The sequence below is a fragment of the Lepisosteus platostomus genome, chromosome 1 (assembly GCF_059453375.1).
Source record: "Lepisosteus platostomus isolate fLepPlt1 chromosome 1, fLepPlt1.hap1, whole genome shotgun sequence".
Taxonomy (NCBI): Eukaryota; Metazoa; Chordata; class Actinopteri; order Semionotiformes; family Lepisosteidae; genus Lepisosteus; species Lepisosteus platostomus.
The window spans coordinates 59,299,868-59,322,937 of record NC_142611.1 but is presented as its reverse complement, the minus strand read 5'-3'; the positions used below and the strand labels follow the sequence as shown (position 1 = coordinate 59,322,937).

The 23,070-nt window shown below is 35.2% G+C and overlaps 1 protein-coding gene across 3 annotated transcripts in view; it reads right to left on the bottom strand.

Moving 5' to 3' along the window:
• Positions 1-6,390: 6,390 nt before the first annotated feature.
• The window catches only part of LOC148678313 (uncharacterized), a 31,430-nt gene continuing 14,750 nt past the window's right edge, over positions 6,391-23,070 (bottom strand). For all 3 annotated transcript variants that reach the window (XM_088633232.1, XM_088633233.1, XM_088633234.1), the window contains exons 12-20: positions 22,641-22,749; positions 20,498-20,597; positions 14,719-14,758; positions 13,844-13,895; positions 13,095-13,203; positions 10,381-10,464; positions 7,793-7,916; positions 7,527-7,617; positions 6,391-6,918 (exon numbers count right to left, since the gene is read on the bottom strand). In XM_088633232.1, the coding sequence (XP_088489358.1) occupies positions 6,844-6,918; positions 7,527-7,617; positions 7,793-7,916; positions 10,381-10,464; positions 13,095-13,203; positions 13,844-13,895; positions 14,719-14,758; positions 20,498-20,597; positions 22,641-22,749 (784 nt within the window). In that variant the 3' untranslated portion in view covers positions 6,391-6,843. The remainder of the gene's footprint in view (positions 6,919-7,526; positions 7,618-7,792; positions 7,917-10,380; positions 10,465-13,094; positions 13,204-13,843; positions 13,896-14,718; positions 14,759-20,497; positions 20,598-22,640; positions 22,750-23,070) is intronic.

Here is a 23,070-nt window from a genome sequence, read left to right as displayed (position 1 = left end):
GACTTTTTGACTAAAAGGAGAGTAGAATAACTATAGCAAACATCTTGGAACATTGCTCTCAAAGTTATAGCAATTACAAGTTCCCGTGCTAGTTAAAAACTCTCCATATTAAAATTCAACTAGTGTTTTATCAGAGATGAAGGAGGGTCGTTCGTTACTTTATGAACACTGTCAGGTATGGTTAAATACTGTATATTGTATGTTATGGAGGCAGGGAAACTAGATTGATAAATCACCACTAACTAAACATGACTAAAATTCTGAATACCCCTCTGATAAGGGCTTTTTTTTTTACAAATTATGTATGTTTTATGTTTTTTTCATTATTGAAAATTTTATTTTGATAGTTTATCAAAAAGCATTCATTGTGGCATATAAAAGAGGGAAGGCTCATTAGTAGACTGTTTATGCTATTCGTATAAAACAAAAAAAGTGTTGTGCAGAAAATGAGGGAACTGTAGAGCAGACCCTGGAATGGAAATTATGATGGCAAGCTGGTTTAGGGAAGGAGGTTTTAGTACATTAAGGCAAGCAGCTGGCATATGGCAATAATTAACATGCTCAGAGTAGCATACAACTAACCCATTTATAATGAGTCTTGCAGGAAGAACCAGTGACAGAGTAGGAAAACTGAGAGATTTTATTATGCCACATTTTAAAGAAACAAAATTAGCTGAATACCACAAAAATATATATATTTCTGTAATTCAAGTGGCAGTACAGATTTGGAACTTGGAAAAATAGCTTAAATATACCCACAAAGTGAGAAAAAGTAGAATAAGTGATAATGTGGATTTTAAAAAGAAAGCCAGGAGATCATACAATTTATACTGTAAAACACATCTTATACTGTTATGTTGAGTTTTGTTACCATCCTAAAGGGATGGTAACAAAACTCAACAATGGTAATCTACTGACATCATAATAACAATGCGCACAGTAATTTCAGAATAAAATATTTTATTTGGCTGTACAGTATACTGAACTTCTTTCTGCTCTACATTCTCCTTCTCATAATAATAATTCAATGAATGTCTGTACCTGGAGACACAGCTCCTCCATTAAACCAAGGAGGAAGAGATTAAGGACTTAAGTGAAATTGGACACGTCTTCATCTTTGTTCCTCTATTGGTTAAATGCTAGTGACTGAAACAGCATGGGTGACAAAAAGATCAGTCCATTCTCATCAACAATGGCTCTCAGCTTGGGGTTAATACTCCTCAGCAGCTAGAAGGATTAACTTGTGACCTGCAGGGATTCCACTTGTTGTTGAGTTTGATTGCGATGATGGATGCCAAGCCATTTATCTTTGTTAGAAATGTGATGTACCAATTCTTTCTCTACCTTCACTTTGCACAAAAGACTTGTCTGATGATCTCCACATGACCAATGACTACAGCTAGCTAATTTTGATAAATGACACATTAACCAGTAACATTTCTCATACTACTAATAATAAGGAATCTGTTTTTTTCCCACCATGTGCCACAGTTCTGATTTATAGAGAAAATATTCAAACGTTTTTGAAGCAACAGACTGGCCCTCACGGCTGGCCAATGTTTTCTAACTCTTCAGCAGAAGGAATACTAAAAAGGTGGCTAATACTGCCTGTTTCACTTGCACAAAAACAATAAATGAAAGCCCTCTCATTTAGCAGAAAGGACTGAAGCTTTATTTTCTTTTTGCATTGACTAAGATACTGTTACAACGCTGTTGTTTTTACAGAACAAGAGAGCATTTTCTGGAAGCTGGAAGCAAATCATCTTCCCCTTTAAAAAACCACATAAATTGTTTTGTCATTACTCCGTACGTTTTAAATAAATAGGGTTTCAACGTTTCAAATTTCAACGCAGTCAAAGAATAACATCTATTGTTTTTGTTTTGACCAGACTTCCTATGACATAAATAAGCACATCTTTGCTCGGGTAGCCTATGCAACTTCTTAACATATTTTTTTCATCCTTTAGTCACAGGTGATAACATACAGAATAAAAATAGTGACAAAAACTTAAAACAAATTAAATCGTGATCAAAGGAGCTTTTGAGTGTCTGAACTAGTAAAGTTGCTCACTTCAAGCACAACTGACATTGTTTGTTGGAGCCAACTGCTGTGACCGAAATTCCCTGTCCTGGAAGTGCTGGAACACAACTGGCTGAGCACTGCCAGGAATCCTTGGCTTGTAATGCAACAATTGCTAAGTTTGTAGTGGTATCAGTCAGATATTTATTTCTCCTACAAAACATGCTAACTCTGCTGCAAGTCACTGTGCTTGTAAAACGGTGAGTGTGACAGTGAGCATGTACAGTATGGTTTGCATTATTTAACAGTATACTTGTTTGCCAACCATGCTCCACCAGGGAGAGACATTTGTATAAATTGCTGCAAACCACAGATACAGAAAAATAGGTTCATCCAAAAGAGAAGATTAACGAACTATTCCATACAAACCTCTTGGGTAATTGTCCCATAATCAGTACAGTACTCACATTGCTGGGGACTTCAAACTCCCCATCTTCGGGAGTTGATTAAGTTTTGAGTAATCCTCAAAAAGCTTTATTCAAGGAACCAGCATAAACACACAAAAGGCAATGAAATCTACAAAGGCAATGAAATCTAAATTTTGGATTTACTTTTTCGCCATTGGTCTTTATTACTCAAATTGTGTACTGTATAGTCAATTATAAAGACTAGTTAAGACAAACAGGGGAAAGATAACGCATTTTTTATTCTTTTGATGTACAAGAGTAAACACCATGTGAAAAGCAAATATTAGAATGCTATGCATTTCCTACAGTAACAATTCCATGTCACAGAGGAGCTGGAGCTTGTCCTGGCAAGCAAGGGGCACAAGGCAAGAAACCCCCTGGACTGGACACCAGTCCATCACAGGGCAGACACACACACTCGCACCAGGGCTGATTTTCCCAGACCCCAGTTCACCTACAAGTATGTCTTTGGACTGTGGGAGGAAACCAGAGCACCCAATGGAAACTTCCATACAAACTCCATGCAAATAACACCCCAGGTCCAGAATTGAACCAGGGCCCCAGTACTGTGAGGCACCAACCACTACACTAATGTGCTGCCCCCATTTTGCAAATATATACTGAAGGATAAATAGCAAAGTGACTTGTGGGCAAAGGATTTGTTTTTAATTTTCCTACACACAACCAGAAGGGACCTCAATGACTGGAACCACCTGATACATCTCTTTTGTTGCACGATTTTATTATTATATTTATAAATACATAATGGGCTTTGAAGAAGAGAGAAATAGATTTTTGCAATCAATACAAATACGCTCTGAAAGATGATTAAGGTTAAATGGACAAATACAGATAGTCTAACTGTTTCATGATAGAAGGTTAGAGAATGCATAGGTGTGAATGCTGTTGAGGTCTGTCTTTTGCAAAGAAAGTTACAGTATAATCCCAATAAAACATGCTGCAATATCTGCTAAAATATTCCCTTGTTTAAATTTACCACATATCAACAGCAAATCCTGAATCCTTTGTTCTTATATAGCTGTTTCTGATTGTGGTTAAGAAAATACCCTAATTTAAAAAACAACTACACAATTTCATACTGACACACACTTTCCTTTGTTTCAAAACGATTTAAAAAAGTGCTCTGCTGGGGATATGATAAGTATTTATCTATTTATTCAGTTGAAAGTAACCTATTAATGGGTTGTTTTTCCATCTCACATCAATTTAGTTTTTGAAAAATAAAAATCAGCAATGTCATGTAGGAGTATGTGAACTATTGGGCTGAGAAACAAATACTGAGTACATTGCAAAAATACACTTTACATTTTATAGTAAGTTAAAAACTTTGAGTAGAAAAGAAACAATGGCTTTTAAAACCTTGTCTGGACGCGCTGCACAAACCTCTGCTTACTTGTATTAAATTGTCCTTCCCATTCATGATGATGTGCCCAATTCCCCTGGACTTCCCATACCATCTAACCTTTTGAGCTTTGCTTCCTGTGTAAACATAATTACAGGCAATGACTGGAGGCATCACAAGACTTCAAGGTTTTATGGCAATGTTTGCTGAAAGTGAGTCCTTAATGGGATACAATAAACCCTTATAACCACTACTCTTTGCAATAGCCTGTCCCAGTATTTGCAGCTTTGGACTAATTCAGCTTCACCCACTTTTCACTACATTCGGACTAATAATTATTAACAGCATTCTTATAATTACCTTACACCCATACAGCAGGTACGAGTACATTTTATTGTATGCCCATTGGACTCAATAGGACTATTTTAACCCTCAAAACAAAGATGCTCTTAAGCTGTGATGCACATTCTTAGAAGTTCACACAAGTTTATTCTTCTAATCTTTATAAATTTTCTGGGAAGTCTGATTCATCGAAAGCAGTAGTTTTCCACACAGGAAAGAACCAAGGAGGGATTATTGTGAGAGAAAAACATGATGTAAAAGTATTTTATGACTAATGCTTTAGCAATCACTACCTAAAGCACTGAGGCAAACTGTGATCTCCACTATTGTTCTATATACTGTTTTATATAAATATATACAATGGCAGACAAAACAGTTTTCAGTTCCGAGGGGTGGGAGTTTGTACAAGTCCTGGAAAGTCCAAAACACTTCTTTAGTCAAAACTCCACCACACTGCCTTCACTCATTATGTTTAATGTTAAATTCACATTAACCAATATTGATGAACATTAAATCATTATTGATTTAATTTTGGTTTGCATGGTATCTTTCATAATAATTACATACATTATTATGTATTGGCTAATAATAATGTATAAGTACATTAGACTTACTATTTTGTGCTAGATACATTTATTTTTACCTTATGGTTACACCACAAGTGTTTCTTATACTAAACTTTAAAGGCTGTCCAGAATAATTGATTATAAGAAACAGTCTCAAAGCTGCAATTGTTTTGTACAGATATGTGGACCATTCAAACTTAAAAGGGAATGGATGTTTCACTGTGGTGATGTAAACATATTCTCTGTGTCTGCATGCATTCTCACTACTCTGTGAATTGCCTGAAAGGAAGGCAATCTATTTTACAAGGCAGGGTGGAGACAGAGGTATCCTTAGATTGTTCTTGATTGCATTAATTCACATAATTTTGGTCTTATGGAAAGGCATATAGCTAGGATTTGAAAAAACCATGACAAAATTATCAGACACCTTCTCCTATGTTGTAAACTTTAATTTAATTACCCCTTCCTTATTTCTTTTTTTTTCTTAGTCTGTGAGGTTAGATGTTCTTTTATGAAAGAACAACAACAACAAAAATTAAAAATTATACTAGTCTCAAAAACAGATGGAATAACACTTTTTATTGGCTCTTGTATTACCATCAGAAAAAAGACACACTGAGGTACAGTATTTTATGAAAGATTAGTTTATTTTCTCCCAATGAAGTCTCCTGTGTGGTGTAAAAGAGGGATATATTTAAGAAAGATTCAACTGCTATTGTTTTTATAGGAAATGTTCAACTTCCTTCTATTACTTAATGGACAGAAAAACCTATAATAAACCTCAAAATATTCATAAATATTCAGTCTAAATGGAATTTTATCAAAATATTCTTTTAATTCTACTCTAAAATAATTTAAATCAAAATGTAAACTAAGCACCTAATTATAATATGGAATATTTTAAAAAGCATAACTAAGAAATGTTTTATTCAAACCCAAAGATAACTGAATTGTTAATAATTTAAAAAGTTAACTTAAATAATGTTATCATTACATGGACCTTAGTAAAACATGAATAAGAATAAGGTGTGTCTAGAGGTCTGTCAGTACAGTTTTGGTTACCTGTAAAAAAAGTTTTGTTTTTAAATAGTTCTATATAATACTTCAGTAAAATAAAAACAAATAAGGCTTAATATACAATTAAAACCTGCAAGAACCATTAATTTAATCAGGTTCCTGGTTTTAAATCACTACTTCACTAAGTGGTGATTTGTGTAAAGAAAAGCAAAAAACTTAAAACACCAAAACAGGAATGCCATTATGTCAAGAAAAGGCCAAGGACAGTTCTATGGGTCATTCCTGAGCTGGTGATGAAACAGGGCTGGTGTGTTCTGAGTACACATGCTGTGCTTTAATGGGAACTGACATCTGTCTGCTTTAGATAAAATTAGAAAAGACTGGAAAAAATTAAAACCATCCTGGACCTTCAGGTCTCACACATGAAGGCTAAAGTCAAGTACAAAGTGTGTTTAAAAGGTAGGTCAGGGGTCAAGGGGCAAGGGGTTCTGATGTTAAGGAAACTCAGAAATCTATTGCTACGTGAAGATAAACCTTCCATTTCAAATTACTTTAAACACAGTTCACATCAACACTACAGAAATGGTGCATGCTACAGACAATGCAAAAAAATCCTTCTACTTATCAAATTTATTTGATAGAATAATCTGCTTTATAACACACTATCAGGGTGTTACATTACATTATGTGATTAAAACATTCTACAATACACACATTTTACAGAATTAAACATTAGTTCTATTTTACAGTAAGCAATAAAATCAAGAGGAAGCCCTCACCTTCTTTTTGCATTACATATAGAATAATATGAAAGGGGCTAGATTTTATTAAATGCATTAATTAAATATATAAGCATACTAAAATAATCGCAGCTTTTAGTGTTTTGTGTACTGTGTACACTTACATTTCTATGTGATGACTTAGTGTCTCCGTTTTGAAAACTTGATATTTAATCTTTACTTTCAAAATGTAAAAGGCACTAGTGGTTTACAACAATTGCTACATAATTATTTCAAATGATAAACATTACATTATATCATACCACATTGCATGTAGTAGTCATTCACCTCAGTCTACAAGTGACTTTAAATCAGGCAGCCCTTTAATCTTGTAATCCAACAGCATCTGTCCAAATGCCTTGCCCTGTTAAAAAAGAAAAGTTATTAATCCAATAAAATGCCCCCAAAACAAAAAAGGAAATTCATCCTACAGATGAAAAACAGTTAAACTGATATTGATTTAATCACATTAGCAGTACAGGAAGTTCTCACCTTCTCATTTGTATAACTGACTTTGATGCATACATTATATTGAATCCAAAAGCATGCCTGTGTGATTAAGTTATTATAGACATGTACAGCGTGTAGAGATCATATCTTGGATTAAAATACCCATTCTTAAAGACAGAAATGACTAGACACTTAATCCAGTAGATAATGTGTACATACCGTTCATCATAAACCATCATAAATGGTTACAAACTAGAGGAAACCATCTAGCTCATTTGTTTTTAGTAGCTACCCGATCCAAGGCTCATTATGGGAAACAATCAATATATCGCTTGATTCTTCAATATTTTCAAACAACAGCAAAATCAGTCCCTTCTAAAAGTAAAGTTCTTGCAGCAACAAAACAATATGATGTACTATATTGCATCACCTACTATACTGCATATAACTCTGCATTAATACATACAGATGTTCACATGTGTATCTGATTAAGGAGACTAAAGAGTTCAAAGCTGTGCCTACCTGGGGGTCACTGCGAAGAGAGGCCAACCCTCCTCCACCAAGAGACTTCCGCAAAACAAAGTTCAAGCCACAGATTCCTGGGAGCTCATACCTGCAAAAACATTACATGTCTTAAGATATGTGATGTGAGGAATTTGGAGTTATCTCAGTACAACTGGTACCTTCTTACTGTAACTGACTGCATTACCATCAAGGCAGTATCAAGTTACATGTCCCTAGGGACATTCAACAAGTTGAAAGGCCAGACATTATTATGGTAGTCTTACCGCATAACTGAAGGCACTTCACTGTCGTCCTTCTGAATGAGATGCTGGAAATATTCTTTTACAGCCTCAGCACTAAGCCCTTTCTTCAGATACGGATAGAACAGAGGGTGACGAGCTATAACACCTGGAAGATGGAAGACAGTAGCTCCATATGGCAGTTTTTTACTGCTATCAAACTAAAATCAAAACTTTGACCCTTAGCTTAGGAGAGGTATTGTGCTTAAATTGTGAAATTACATTCACATACTGTACATCACACCACTCTGTTAGTTACAGATGTTACATTTTAAATTATTCACAAAATGATTAAGAATGACAATGGGCGGTCAACCCATAACTTGCTGTCTTAAGTGTAACTGTCTCTCAATGTTCTAGTTTCACAATAGCTGAAGGAGTGTTAACATGGCAGAGAAGAAATAAAAAATGAACCAAGATCTGGACGACTTGGATACAACCAGCCTAACAAATATATCTGATCATCTCTGCAATCTCTGCAGAATGGTCATAATCCTTAACTGCTAAAACAAGGTTGTAGAATTTTGAAGAACTTGTCATTTCCTTTGAAATAATTATTTAAGAAATGTCTGCCAGATGCAAAAACTATAACTCCAATGATTGCCAACAGAGAAGGGACAAGTAAAGAGCTGGTAAGGAGCTCTTCAATGCTGATTCACCAGAGATTTTGTCTTGTTTGGATACTGGTAAAGACGTGTTCACCACTGAGACCCTAAGACCAAGAATGAATCAATGCATCTCAAGACCCAGGCGTTTACTGTGCTGAAGGGATTTGGCAACACAGCTTTACATGGCAAGATTATGGCCAGCATCTTCCAGGATTGGAAATATGTGCTGCTAATTATAGTTTGCACAAACTTACAGTTATATCACTTTAACATTACTCTCTGAATATAGTGAGGAATATTAAGGTTCTGCTGCTTCACGACAATATGTCACTTAAAAAAGCCAAGATTGCACTGACTACCATTAATTAGCGTGGGTTTGAACAGTTGAATCATCCACTCTATAGTACAGACTGAGGCCCAAGTGACAACTGTTTTCTCACATGCATAGGTCTGTGAATGGACATATATACAGCTTCAGACAATTCTTTGAAGACCACTGTTGTCAAGACATTGTGAGAAGCAGTGAAAGAATTCTATTATGAGGGATCTGCTAAGTTCGAGAACATACAGTGTGGGCTATGTGTTGAGATGAAGAGTGATTACACCGAGGAATAACATTTTCTATTTGTGTTTTATATAAAAACATGAGATGCAAAACACTTTCAATGCCAATTCAATAAACACACTATACTGTTACAAACCATTAAATATGTTACATTTTGTGATGTACATCTTATTGCACTTGTTCTGCAGGGTAGTCTTCACTCCATACACATTTCATAATACTGTAGTTCTGTGACATTTATCAAGTTTTATGGCATATAAATTTGTTAGACAAAGTCATAAGCAAAATTATACATACAAGTGACACGTTCCATATAAAACCTGGCATGTTTGCCTACAGTTGCAACAAAATAAATGAAAGATTTAAGTAACACTAGATTCTGGTTCATGTTCACCACAATTGAATTCAAGCTTCAACACTTTTACAACCTTAGTCTAGATGATTAGCTTCTGTTTAAGTAAAATATTTCCTTTAGGTTATATTTTTCATTATATTTCCAAATAAGATAAGCATTACTTATTTTATATTAATTTGGTATTCTTTGGGTTTTACAACCTCTACTAGACTTTAATGACTTATTTGGCAACACAGAAAAGAGAAACATCACTTTAATACATAGCCCATTGCTATTGGTGGCAATGTTGATCTAAATCTAAACAGCAACTACACCTCTCCTACTATGTGAAAGCCATTTTAAGTCCCAGAGTGAGCCAGTAGTCTGGTCTGAAGACTAAAAGCAACACATAACATATCTTTCCAATTAAGAGAGACTATTAGTGTTCTCAATAAAAAGAATGAAATTTAATTGCAATGTCACATTTGTTGAACAGATGTTTACATTATGCTATAAATGTGGTTTAAGAAACACTTAAAATATTTTTGGGTGATTGTTTGTCTTATATTGGATTGTGCTCTTCACCCCAGTACTTTTCTGGACTATACCTATAAAATGTGAACTTACTTGATACGATGATTTTTGTAGGAAGATACTACACATGCACACTGTACATGAAGAATGAAAACAAAGGCAGGCATTGACGATGTTGCTATCACACAGTTTTCCGAGGCAAATTAATGCCACACGTTAAGCATAACAGCCTCTAGACTGAGCATTTCTGTACACCATGTGGATCAGATTTTAGGCTGCTCCCATTAAAAACACCAAATACTTTTTTTATTCAAATTTTTGCTGTATCTCATTGAGGCAATTCCTAAACCAATTAAATATTAAAATTTAAGTTCAATAGCTCGGATTTTAAAACAAATGGGTTATCTGTATTGAGATGGGGAGGGGGGGTAAATGAGCATCAGATTTAATGTGGAAAGTATTTTTAATAAGATATCTTCTCTCTTGACTATTCCTTTGTTTCTATCAGAATAAATACAATCCATAGACATACCAATGTTAGCTGTGTCACCCTTGTCTCCACTCCTAGTATAAGCAAGTTCTTCTAACCGGTATTTGTGAGGACCCACAGGCAAATCTAAATTAGAAGAGAAAGTGACATTTATTTGTATCGTACATGTTTTGTTTATACATTTATTGTTTGGTTTTCTAAAGCTACTTCAAAGGAGCACAGATATGTATGATGTCAAGCTGTACATTTAAGTACTTAAATTAAAAAATAAATGTTTGCATTTGCAAATTTGCAAAGCAGTTTTCATCCCCTGGAGATCTTCAAAATGCTTTATATATACAGTAGGACCCATATAGAAACCACATGCTACAGTATAGATGGCCACCACTGAAATGCAGCATCCACTTGGTGAAAAGCAGCTGCTACTATGTGCCAGCAGAACCACTATAATGCAGATCCGGTGATCCGATACGACAATGATACAATAATACTTTATTGTTTGATTCCTTAAAAAATCTGTTTTGCTCCCAAGCAGTTATGTTTTACACTCACAAAGACTTAAAAAAACAAACACTGCAAATAAACATTACATAACATAAAGATGTCAACCCATACATAGTCATTACACACCACTCCTACAGGAATCTACATAGGTTACCAGAACCTGTACATTTACTTTTCCCAGCAATCACCCTAAGCCCCAGTAATTGCACCCCTTCATTTTTGCACATAACCAATAATTGAACTTCACCAATACTCCTTTATTGTGAACTCATTTATTGAGTAGTTTGAGTAAATGTGGGATAAAGGAATTCATCATTTTGTTGAGTCTGCACTGGGGAGCTCTAAAACATCTGTACTGTTCATGCAGAACATGTGAGAGATCAGAGGAGATATTAACAGTTTGTAACCATACTCTTAATGTAAGTAGTTTGAAAGCTCTGCTCGAGTGGGAGCCCCGTTCACTTTGGAAACATCCTTAAGAGTCTGGACATCTTGACTTTTTGTTGCTCAGAAAGACTATTATACCTGACCATCTACTGCATGTCACTCGGTCCTACAGAACTGAAAAAACATGGACCAAACCTGACTAGGTCATCTCCAGTAGATGGAGAGGTGATAATTTATTTAATCAATTGCTTAAGGGTAACTGTGTGAGCACAAGTTGGAATTTAGCTCCTTTGAATAAAACTTGATCCTGCATCAATGGACCGATAGCACTGGGTTTAATACTCCTTCACTCCCAAACAGTGCCATGGGTCCATTAAAGACTAAGTTGTCAAGACCTCAGTTTACTGTCTCTTCCGAAGGAAAGCACCTCCTACAGCACAATGTTCCCTGTTGCCATATGGAGGCATTGCTTTTTAAACATGTGCTCCAGAGGGAGGTGTGCCAGCCACTTGTTCACAAAAACCTCTCACAGCAGCAAATAGGTCATTCGACTGAGACTTAAAAGTGACCTAGAGAATTTTCAAATGTAAGAAATAGAGAAGTAGTGAGGGTACATGAGCACACAGTTAGGAAAGCAGTTAAGTTCAGTCTTGCACATCAGAATGTATATGGATGCATATGGATATTCTGCCTTTATTTTTATAACTCCCCTATGGGTAAGGCCCCATAAACTAAAACAAAGTGCTACTCTTGCTCTGTACTTGGATTGCTTATTTTCACAATGAAGCCAAATTCCCAGGCTGAAGCTTGAGTTTGATTGCTCCTTGAGACTGTGGTTTCTTCATCTGAACAGAACTCAGACCATTCAGGACTGAAACTTCAAACTGATTATTTTGAAATAAACAGAAACTTTGTTTTCAATGACCTAATTCACATGCAAAACTGAATACCAGTTTAACTGATAATCCTGACAGCATCTCATTCAAGTGCATCATCTTAAAAAGCCATTCTTTGTTCTAAGGAAAGATAAGCTTCTGTGACTAGAATGTTCTTTACAAATGTGAGACTTTAACAAATCGCATGTTAATGAGAAAACATTAACAAAAAGTACAACAGTAGGTCATCAAGAACATTATCATTGCAAAACAAGAAGTATTCAATTCCTTATTTTTAAAATTATCTCCAAACACCCCCTTTACAAAAAGGAGAATTAATAATCCTTTAGTGACAATAACTAAGTACTTTATTAAAATGTAGATGCAATATTTGGGTTGAGTGATGGCTGTGAATGTGCAAAGTCTTTAGTTTGAATGGAAGAAAGGTCTGAGAAGAATAAAAGGAGTGAAGACAGTTCTTCCTAACTAGCTTTTTCAGCTGAATTAGTGGTTTTATGCATTTGTTTCTCTGCTTGGTTTTTATAACATAATATTGATAATATTGGTTATTTAAAATATAAAATCAAGGTAAATATGTATTTTTAAAACCTAAAATTGGTTTTAAGCAAGGTTAAGAAATTATATTGAAAGACTACCCCCATTGGTGTTTTTCTCATGTGTTATTATTTTTTTAGTAACTAGTGACTAATGTTATTTAAAAACTTTAGTCGCTTGTACAATTCAGCTTAGTTCATAAATTCACTGTTGCACAACTCATGTCGTAGAGGGCGCTATGACTTCTATACCTATACAATGAATTATGCAAATAAAGGGGAAATGCAGCCCCAATTTTTTTTTTCCGTTAGAAAAAAAACAGTTTCGTTTTTTTTCTAAAGGAACACATCTCTTTCCTAAGATTTACAATAATTCTTATATTTTTGGACAATAATGAATACAATGCTTTTGTACACATTAAAGTATTAAAGCCACCTGTAAGATCGCTGGTTTCCTCAGGCTTTTTAGCATGAGGGGCCTCGGGTATGAACAGCTCCTCTTCCTGAAGTGTCTCTACAAGTTCTCCATTCAAATGAATGTTAACCTGCAAAAAATCAGTGTAGTTTCATGTGTTTCCCAGTCACCAACCCAAAACACAATTGTAAAAAAAAACACAGCACAGGTTAATATCGAACTCATTACTTTGGGCAGAACTGTATATTATTTTTATACAAACTGACTTACAATTACTTATTTCTATAAAGGAATACTCCTATTCATTTATGCAGTTGGATTTGCTTGCACACTTTGTGTAAAGAATTATCTTACTCAATGGTGAATTATCAATGTCCCCCAACAGATTTGAAATCTCTACCCCTCTGGTCTGGAGTCCAGAGGCCAATTCCTGTATGCTAACCTGCTAATATATGGAACTTATATTGAGCTTTCATCTTTTATTTGCAATGATTGGCTTCATACTAATTTAAGATTACAAATGGAATTTCTCAAAGACCACGATTAAATTACAAATTTGCTAAGTCATATAACCGAAAGGAGAAAGAAGCCTCTAAAAAAAATCTAATTTCATCTCACTGAGACTCCTGACATTTCAGAAGAATTTCACTGGCTAAAAGCCTCCTATAAGATTATTTTCAACTACCTAGACTGCTAAATGTTTTAATGAAAACAGAAATAACCAGTGAACTGCTGGGGGGGGGTTGGGCACAGTGTGCCGTTTACTGTACCTTTACTTTGGTTTTTGGAAACAAGAAAAAGAATGGCTTCAGCACTGGTGACCTAAGGGTGCAAAGAACAGCAGTTTAGTTCTCAGATTCGTTTTGTAAGAAGAGGCAGAATCATTCATAAACATTGTATTTCTTCAATCACAACAATCTGTAGTTGTAAACCACAATAAATTATAATGATAACATTTGATATACATAATTACAGATGATTCCCCGTGTTAAAGATTACACTAAGCATTCACCCATGCTGACTTGGTGTATTATTCTTTATCATGATATTGGATTCCAAAATATAAAATCAAAAAGCATTTCAAATTGCAGACCTTTCTGACTGTTAAATAAAGGTCATGTCATACTCGCGGGGACACTATAGTGACGGGGACACAATACTGTAAAAAGGCGCCGTCCTTCGGATGAGATGTAAAACCGAGGTCCTGACTCTCTGTGGTCATTAAAAATCCCAGGGCGCTTCTCGAAAAGAGTAGGGGTGTAACCCCGGCATCCTGACCAAATTTCCCATTGGCCCTTACCAATCATGGCCTCCTAATAATCCCCTTCGATGAATTGGCTACATTACTCTGCTCTCCTCCCCCCTGATATCGGAAGTGTGGTGAGCGTTCTGGCGCACTATGGCTGCCGTCGCATCATCCAGGTGGATGCTGCACATTGGTGGTGGTGGAGGGGAGTCCCCATTACCTGTAAAGCACTTTGAGTGGAGTGTCCAGAAAATCGCTATATAAGTGTAAGCAATTATTATTAATTATTAGTATTTATCCGCTGAATTTTAAAACTAACATAACATAAACCATCTAAAGTGTAACAGAAAATATATAATACTATCATATGTACTGCTAACTCTTCATAGAGCAGCTTACACCTTAGGTCGCCCTCCAACTATCGCAGTCAGGCCAGGAGCTAAAAGAAAAGAGAATAAAATTATGATTTGCTGAATTTTAATTGGTCAGTTATGTGGCTGGTTAAATTCTTCAGTCTGCAATTAAGTGGACGGCTGGTACTGTACATAATAGCTGCCTCATGTCACCCAGGTGCACTTCAGCAATAAATGAAGGTCCCCTCCTACTGTATATGTAAAGTGCTTTGGAATCCTTCTAATAAAGGATTACAAACAATGCAGGAAAGTATTGTAATCATGGTTAAAGAAATGCATACGATAAGATTTGGAATCATTCATGCTACAGAACAATAACCTTAATTTTCTACAGCACTTTTCATATTACATAATTTCAAGCTCTGTTCTATAAGAAATTTATATCATGACATGTAAGTCGATACAAGCAACACTATTATAGAGAACTGCAATCCAATTAGCATTAACAACCTTTGAAGTAAATTCACTAAAATTACTTTAAAAAAATCTTAGCAACATGTGCGATGATATGTAGTCGATAACTTCTTAAGTCACACTAGACATAGTGACAGTCATAAACTTATAGAAATTGATCTGGTGCTTTTAATCTATCAGTCACAATATTTGCACATGGACACAGTGATCACTGAAAGAGTCAACAATACCCAGCTGTGGCAAGAGTCAAGTTTCGGTCATTTTCAAGTCAAACTGAGGTCAATACATTATCCCAAGTTGAGAGAACTTTAAAGTCTGCTGTACAAAGATAGCCTCTTAAGAAGTGACAAGCTTTCTCGGTGGTTCTTCCACTTAATTGAAGGAATGACAATACATGTTTACATTTACTGTTACATTTAAAAAATGTGTATTTCGTGAATACACATCATTATTCAAAAGCAGATACTTCTAGAAATTAAAGTAATTTGAACCATCAGGAAGTTTTTAAAAATTATACTGAATTTTCAGTAAAGACAGAGGTTGCATTTATTTACAAAACAAATAGTGTTCCACAAATTTCTTCAAATATTAAGAAAGCCAAAACCTAGTACGTGAAGTTGGACAATGATAAATTCAGATTCTGGATCCTTCTTAATGTACTGAACATCAGAAATGTGTTATTCCTGAAAACGCATACAAGAGTATAATTTAAAACAGTAAGTAGGCTTAAATTAAGAAAAAAATATGGACAAGCAACATTAAACATAAAAAACATAAAAAGACTGAAAATATGTATTTCTGTAATGTTCTTCCCATTCCCCATGCTAATTAATTGGTAATAATAATGTACTTATTTTAACACACAGGGAGCATAAGGCATGTGAACAACATGTATCCCCTGGTACATTAGAATCTTTCAGATTCATGCTTTCATGCTGACAAAAAAGAAAGGCCAGTCATGCAGTCATCATGGTTTATACAGGCATCTCATTTTAACATATATTTATGCTGTTGGTACCAGTATTATACCAAAAAGGTTCTGGCTATAGCTAGCAAATCAGTCTTGGAGCAAGGACAGTTTGCATGAGATTACTCCATTTCTCAAATGTGTTGTGAGAAACTATTGAGAGCAGGTGTGAGCTGTATTAAATTGATTGTTAATGAAGTCTACCACAAGGAGTGCATGGCGGCATGAGAAGTTTTTGGAAGGATTTGTGAGCGTGTGGGTGCACGGGTTCAATGGGTCATTGGGAATGCCGGTGTTGAAGAAAGTCAAGTCGTTCTGAACCAATCAGCTGCAATTATTTCCATGTGATTTCCAAAATCTACTAGCCAATTATATGCAGGAAATACCTTTAGTGTTTTTTACTCACCCTTTTAAAGTTAACGACATATTTATCGCAGCCATTTTGTTCTTTGAATCAAATTTGATTTTATGAATGTAAACAGTAGAAAATCTTTGTTAAAATCTAAAAAATAAAAATGCTGACGGAAATTATGTACTGCATGACTAAGGAACCACAGTTTACTGGTATACCGGTTTTACCGCGAACCTCTAACAAGTACTGTATACAAAAGGGGGTAATTTAGCTGAGCCACACAAGGTTGAAATTATTTACACTCATTTTGTTCTTTTTAGAGCTGTCAGAGATATCAAGTTGCGCTCCTAAAAAACATTTTTAAAATGTATTTAATCATACATAATTGTATTAAGTTATAATTTGTAACTCAAAGTTATAAAAATATGATTCAAAATAACACCAATTCAAAATAAGAAAAAAATATTTTCTTTAATTCCTATATGTACAGTAAAATTGTAATTTAGCCCTGAAATGTGATTTATGCCTTTGCAGACAGCCAGTTCAGATATAACAATTTATAGATTATTTTACAATCCAAAAACTAATTAGGCCAAACAGTAACAAAACATCAACAATCTGTCCACCTCTGTGTAGCTTTTTAAGTTTCCATGGAATAAGCAAGTAGCTGACCTACATAACGACCCCACTAATTGTTACAGCTTTCATGACCTGAATCAGTTACCAGTACTTTGTTTAAGTTTGGCTTAAACTAAATCTTGTTAAAAACAAAATCCTCCCTTGTTAGAATTCTGATCCAGTTTTAACATACTCAATTCACTTTAAGCTCTAACCATACTTACAATCAATGAAAGGACAACAGGCTTTGTGTCTCTCATTATATAATTTTAAATTCTAAAATTGTTTGTTTATAACTGGTAAATCTGACTGACTACAAAAGAAAACATGCAAAAATATCAGTCTACAAGAATCCAGAGAAATGTATTTTATATATTCTAAATCCTGTGTACTTCTGTGTTTTACAGGGTTAAGGAAAACTGTCATAAACAAGTTAAAATTCTATGTCATTTGTTTCTTGGATATGCCCTTAGAAAAAGCAATCTCTGGCAATTTGCAATACAAAAAAGTGCGATTGTGCTTCTGACTTCTTTATATTAGTGATTATATAAATAACTTTGTTAGCAATAAATTTGTTAAGAGGCAAGGGGTTACTTGCTTGCCCACTTTCCCAATTTCTAAAAGTTTTAAATTTTTTACCATTAAAAATCATATTCTAAAATATGTGAAATGACAGGATATTAGTACTATGAGGAAATCGATTTGTTATTGTAAATAAATAACGTTTTATGATACAGTACTCAATAGCCCTTTAATATAGCAAAACATGAGCTTTACAGTTCTCTTTGAGGTGTACATCAACTAATATTTCCAATGGGCGTCCTACAAAGATCTGTGCAAGGGCACACCGTACAATCTTCAAACAGGTGACAAAGAAGGATCAGCAGGCATCTCTTGCACTTGATAATGTCTGTATTCATGAGTCTACCATAAGAAAAACAATGAACAAGAGTGGTGTTTTTGGGAGGTTAAAACGGAGGAAACCACTGCTCTCCAAAAAAACATTGCTGCCTGTCCCAAGTTTGCTAAAGACCACCTGAATGTTCCTCAGCACTACTGGAACTATGTTCTGTGGACAGATGAGATAAAAGTTGAACTTTTTGGTAAATGTACACAGCGTTATGTTTGGAGAAAACAAAACACTGCATACCAACACCAAAACCTCATCCCAACTGTGAAGCATGGTGGAGGGAGTATAATGGTGTGGGGCTGCTTTGCTGCCTCAGGGCCTGGATGGCTTGCAATCATTGCGGGACCAATGAATTCCAAGTTCTATCAGGAAATTCTACAGCAGAGTGTCAGGGCATCTGTCCGTGATCTAAAACTCAAAAGACTTGGGTCATGGAACACGACAATGATCCAAAACACAGGAGTAAGTCAACAACAGAGTGGCTCAAACAGAAGAAATTCAGTATTTTAGAATGGCCAAGTCAGAGTCCTGACCTCAATCCCATTGAAATGCTGTGGCGTGATCTGAAGCAGGCCATTGAAGCAAAACATCCCAAAAAAAAATACATGAACTGAAACAGAAAGCGTTTAATTGAGGTTATTGACAATAAAGGAGGTTCCACTAGTTACTAAATATAAGGGTTCACATACTTCTTCCATCAATTACCTTGATTGTTTAAACCATTTGTTCAATAAAGATATGGAAATGTGAAATGCTGTGTGTGTTGTTTGTTAAATAAGACTGTCTTTATTTATTATTATGACTTAGATGAAGATCAGATCACACCCTTGAACCGATGACGGTCTATTGCATGATACACTCAAACATGGAGTGACAGTTCAGAGATGTCAATTAACCTATCCAGGATGTCTTTCAAAGCTGTGAGGAAACAAGGGCTCCCATTAAAAACACAGCAATAACATGTATTTTCCATTCACTGTGCTGCCAAAGCTTACACAACTACAAGGAATTAAGTGAATAATTTTAAAATATATACATAAACTGGTACATTTTCTGGAGGAAAGAAATTTCAGGTACAGTATATTTTTCCTGATGGTTGAGACTGGCAACAGTGCTGATATAAAAGTGAGAGTTCAGTATTCTGGTAACAACATGCAGTCCTGGAGGTCATACAAAATTCTGTTGAAAGAGCTGTCTGGTCTGTGACCACTGCATGACCTCCCAACTCAATGCAATACACAAACATTCAAGGGTTTCACCTCACGGTCTTGAGCAACAGGCTTCTTTAACAGCTAAAAAGCCAGCAAAACCTTAGAATGAACCATTAGAGGGTTGTAAATTAAGGAAAATTAAACACACCACTTGCATACTAAAATTCTCCAACAGCAATTAGAGGTAGCATGTGATTAAGCAATTTAAAAGATCAGTGTAACTTAGCATTCTACATTTTAAATGCATAATGTTTTGACACGCAGAGTTTACTATTTAAGAAATACGTAAAGCTAAAAACTGTAAAATATAAGTCACAGTTAAAGAATAGCATCTTAAGTTTGTGAGAATTGAAGATTGTATATAATAAAATGAGATGAGCTCTTACATGATATATGTTTGGTGAATCCAGAATGAATAAGAGCATACAGCAGACCCAATATATCTGCAAGTCATTTACAGTAAGACAGTTTACAAGTTTCCCAGGTCTTAAAAAATCTTCTTTTCCTCGAGGTTGGTACCAAGATCATTCGTTCAAGTTTGACAGCTACAAAGTCGCATGTTGAACATTAAGCTTTCTATAAAAAAGCAAGGTTGAAAATGGAAACTGCTCAGAAGCACCTCAATTCTAGAGGTTGATTTACAGTCATACAGGGTAAGAACTAAGAGTAGATTGAAGGAAAGTGGTTTACTTTGGTTCATTTGATGGGTCTGCTTTCATCCCACACTGGTTATACTGTACGTCATTTTGTGACAGTGAACCAACAAAAGAATAGTCGCACTTGCATCTCAGCACTGTTGGCATCACTGTTAAAGCAATACAAAACTGCTCCTGTATCTATTTTTTTAAGATAAGTAAACACCAATATCATCTGTCAAGCATCATTCTTCAAGATGATGCTGGAAGCCACACGCCACAGCACAGATTTTCTCATTGATCAGAGAAAAAAAATGTTGCTTAGCCTCACACGTGAAGAAGGCCCCATAGCCGAAACGTTGTGTTTTCTTTCTTCTCTTGTCAGCATGTAATAAACCTATTACTTGTTCCTTTGTAGCCTACGCATGCTGACGCAGCTACCCACCTTAAAATATTGTTTATAATTATAATTGAATTTAATATTATTAATTAATACATTTATTTTTTTCATTATTTAGTAAAATGTCAGTTCTGAAATCACTGACTTTCAGTCTTTCCAAACAAATGCAAAAGTGAACAAATGTGGATTGTGTTTATCCCTTTTCCAAACCCTACTAGTCACATCAGGTTCATGGTTTACGTGGAACACTGTACTTACCCATTCCAGTGCCTGCAGGTGCAACTTCCCTGGCAAAGATTTCCATGGCCTTCTTTTGGTTGTGATGAACAGCTAGCCACAGAACTGCTTCTCGAGGCCCCTGAAATGGTGAAAACACAGTAGAAAAAAGAAGGATCATCATTCACAAGACTTTTGTTTTGACATTTGTTTGGTTAACTTCCAGAATTGCTTTTGTGTCTAATGTTAAACATCATGCTAATAATTGGAACATAATCTGTTATAGAAGTGATTCTGCATATTCTGAAGGGAGAGCAGCATAGAGTAACTAGTCACTGGACTCATGACTGATGGGTTGTTAGTTGAAGTCCCTGCTACAGACACTGCTGTTGTACCTTGAGTGAAATACTTAATTTCAATTCCTCTATGAAAACTAGGAAAAGATCTGCCCTCAGGAGTCATTATAGAATGGCTCAAATGTGGAATTTACCTACCTACATGTTTTATATAGATGTGTAAAGACACAAGTAAGCATTAAGAAAATGATTGACATTATTACTGTATAAATCAAATGGAAAAATGATTTAAAAGCTTCACACTACCAAAGAGCTGCTCTAATCTAATTATTTTTATCCACCTCAAATACTCACTTTGTCTTCAGACAACTGTATGAAAAAAAAGCTAATTATACTTTTTTGGGTCAGATAAAAATGTGTTTGAAAATGAGGAGCTTTTAAAAATAATTTTTGCTTATTTTTAAAGTTAAAGTAAAAGACAGGCATTTTCCACTATGGGGTTTGGACCATGATTACACGTTCTGGCTCTTGTGTTCTTGACCTACATTTTACAATACAATTATGCTATCTAAAGACTCTTTTATGTGTATGAAGATGTTTAGTAGGCTTGGCATGTAAAAAAAAACACTAAGACCTTCAACTGAATGAATAAATAATTAGCAGAATAAACAGAATAAATAATTAGCCTCTAAATCTACCATGTCTTTCATTTGTTAAAAACAATAAATAACAATTAAGCCAGTATATTCGCTGTAACAGGCTATTGAGAATGTGGTGTGGATATTTATAAAACAAAATTTAGGCTAATATGAAGCACTTTCAACAAAATCTGAGACAAAACAATGGGTCTGTTCTTTTACTTCTTAGCCATCAGCATGCCATTGCATATCAGGAGCAAAGATCTGGATTATTTCATCTTTGAGTTTTTTAACTAGTTTTTTTAACCATTTCCACCCCACCACCATTATAACGATGCAAGTTACTAAACTAATAACCCACAAGCAAGAATCAGACAACTACCACAACAAGAGCAGTAGGTGAGAGCAGGGAATATCCTGATTTAGAAATGTAAACAAAGAAGAAGAAAACTGTTTCTAAAACATAAAAAAACACGTAGTGACTCTAAAAACATGAAACAAGGTGAAACTGCAACACGACTTGGACAGGGCAATTAAGGGGAATGGGGACAAGTTTAATTTCATAGTGTCTAAGACAAATGAAGTACACTCTGTGAAGAAAATTTAAATTGATCATTTGATAAATAAGGCACTGCAGGCCAAATTTATGTTTTATTTTGCCGCTAAATTTTGGGTCTGTCTTAAAGTAAAAAAACAAACATCTGCAAAGGTTAGTGGGGGCCAGCTAAGACACTATATACAAAAGATGTAGAGTACACCTGAATAGTGTGGGTTTCATTACTCTACCAGTTTGAAATCACTGATCATTAATCATCTTGGCTCACTGCAATGTGATAATGTCACAGTGGAGCTTGAGATCCATACGCACTTTGCTCCGGAAACACAGAGCTGTCAGAACTGGTACTGAGTTGCTAGAGCAAGGAACACTTAAAGACAACATAAGAAGAAAGCCAGTTTAAATCTGTGTGCAGACTGTGGGCTCAGTGTGCACTCTAAACGTGAGCCACTCTGAAGCCACAGCTTCTATCTTACTACTGTGCACTTTTAAAATTGTGCCTTTAATGTAAAAGATTTCAAAGCAGATTTGTCTTTCAGATCTTTTTGGATGGGATTACAACATCTACAGAAAACAAAGGAAACAGAAAGAAGAACCACAAAACAGAAAGACATCTCGACCTATTCTTCTTGTAAAGTGTGCTCTTTCATACGGAAAGGCCTATTGTGTTTAAAAAAGAAACATTAAGTACATACATCATTCTTATTCTGGCCATGTGGTCCGTAAGAGTCCTCTGAGCCAAGAACCTGCACATTTACAGAGCTGAAATCCTCCAGGCCGAGCTGCTGGAGCATATTTCTTGTCCTGGTCAGGAACAGCAAAAAGATGAGCATTTGTGGTGTTAAGACAGTCAATAATGTAGGAGCCACTACAAATAAAACTACATGTGAACAACGTGCATTTCAGGGGTATTTCAGGCTTTGGACCATATTCTTAGAAGAAACACTAAGCTTAAGGTCTTAAACAAACAAAACCTCTTTAACCTCTTCAGTGTTAAAGAGGGTTCTGTTATTTCCATTTTTTTTTTTACCAGACCCTTGTGTTATGTCTCCATCATCTTTGATTAGTATAATAAATAATTTTTCACACTGGCTAGGTTTTTATCATTTTATCATTTCAAGGATT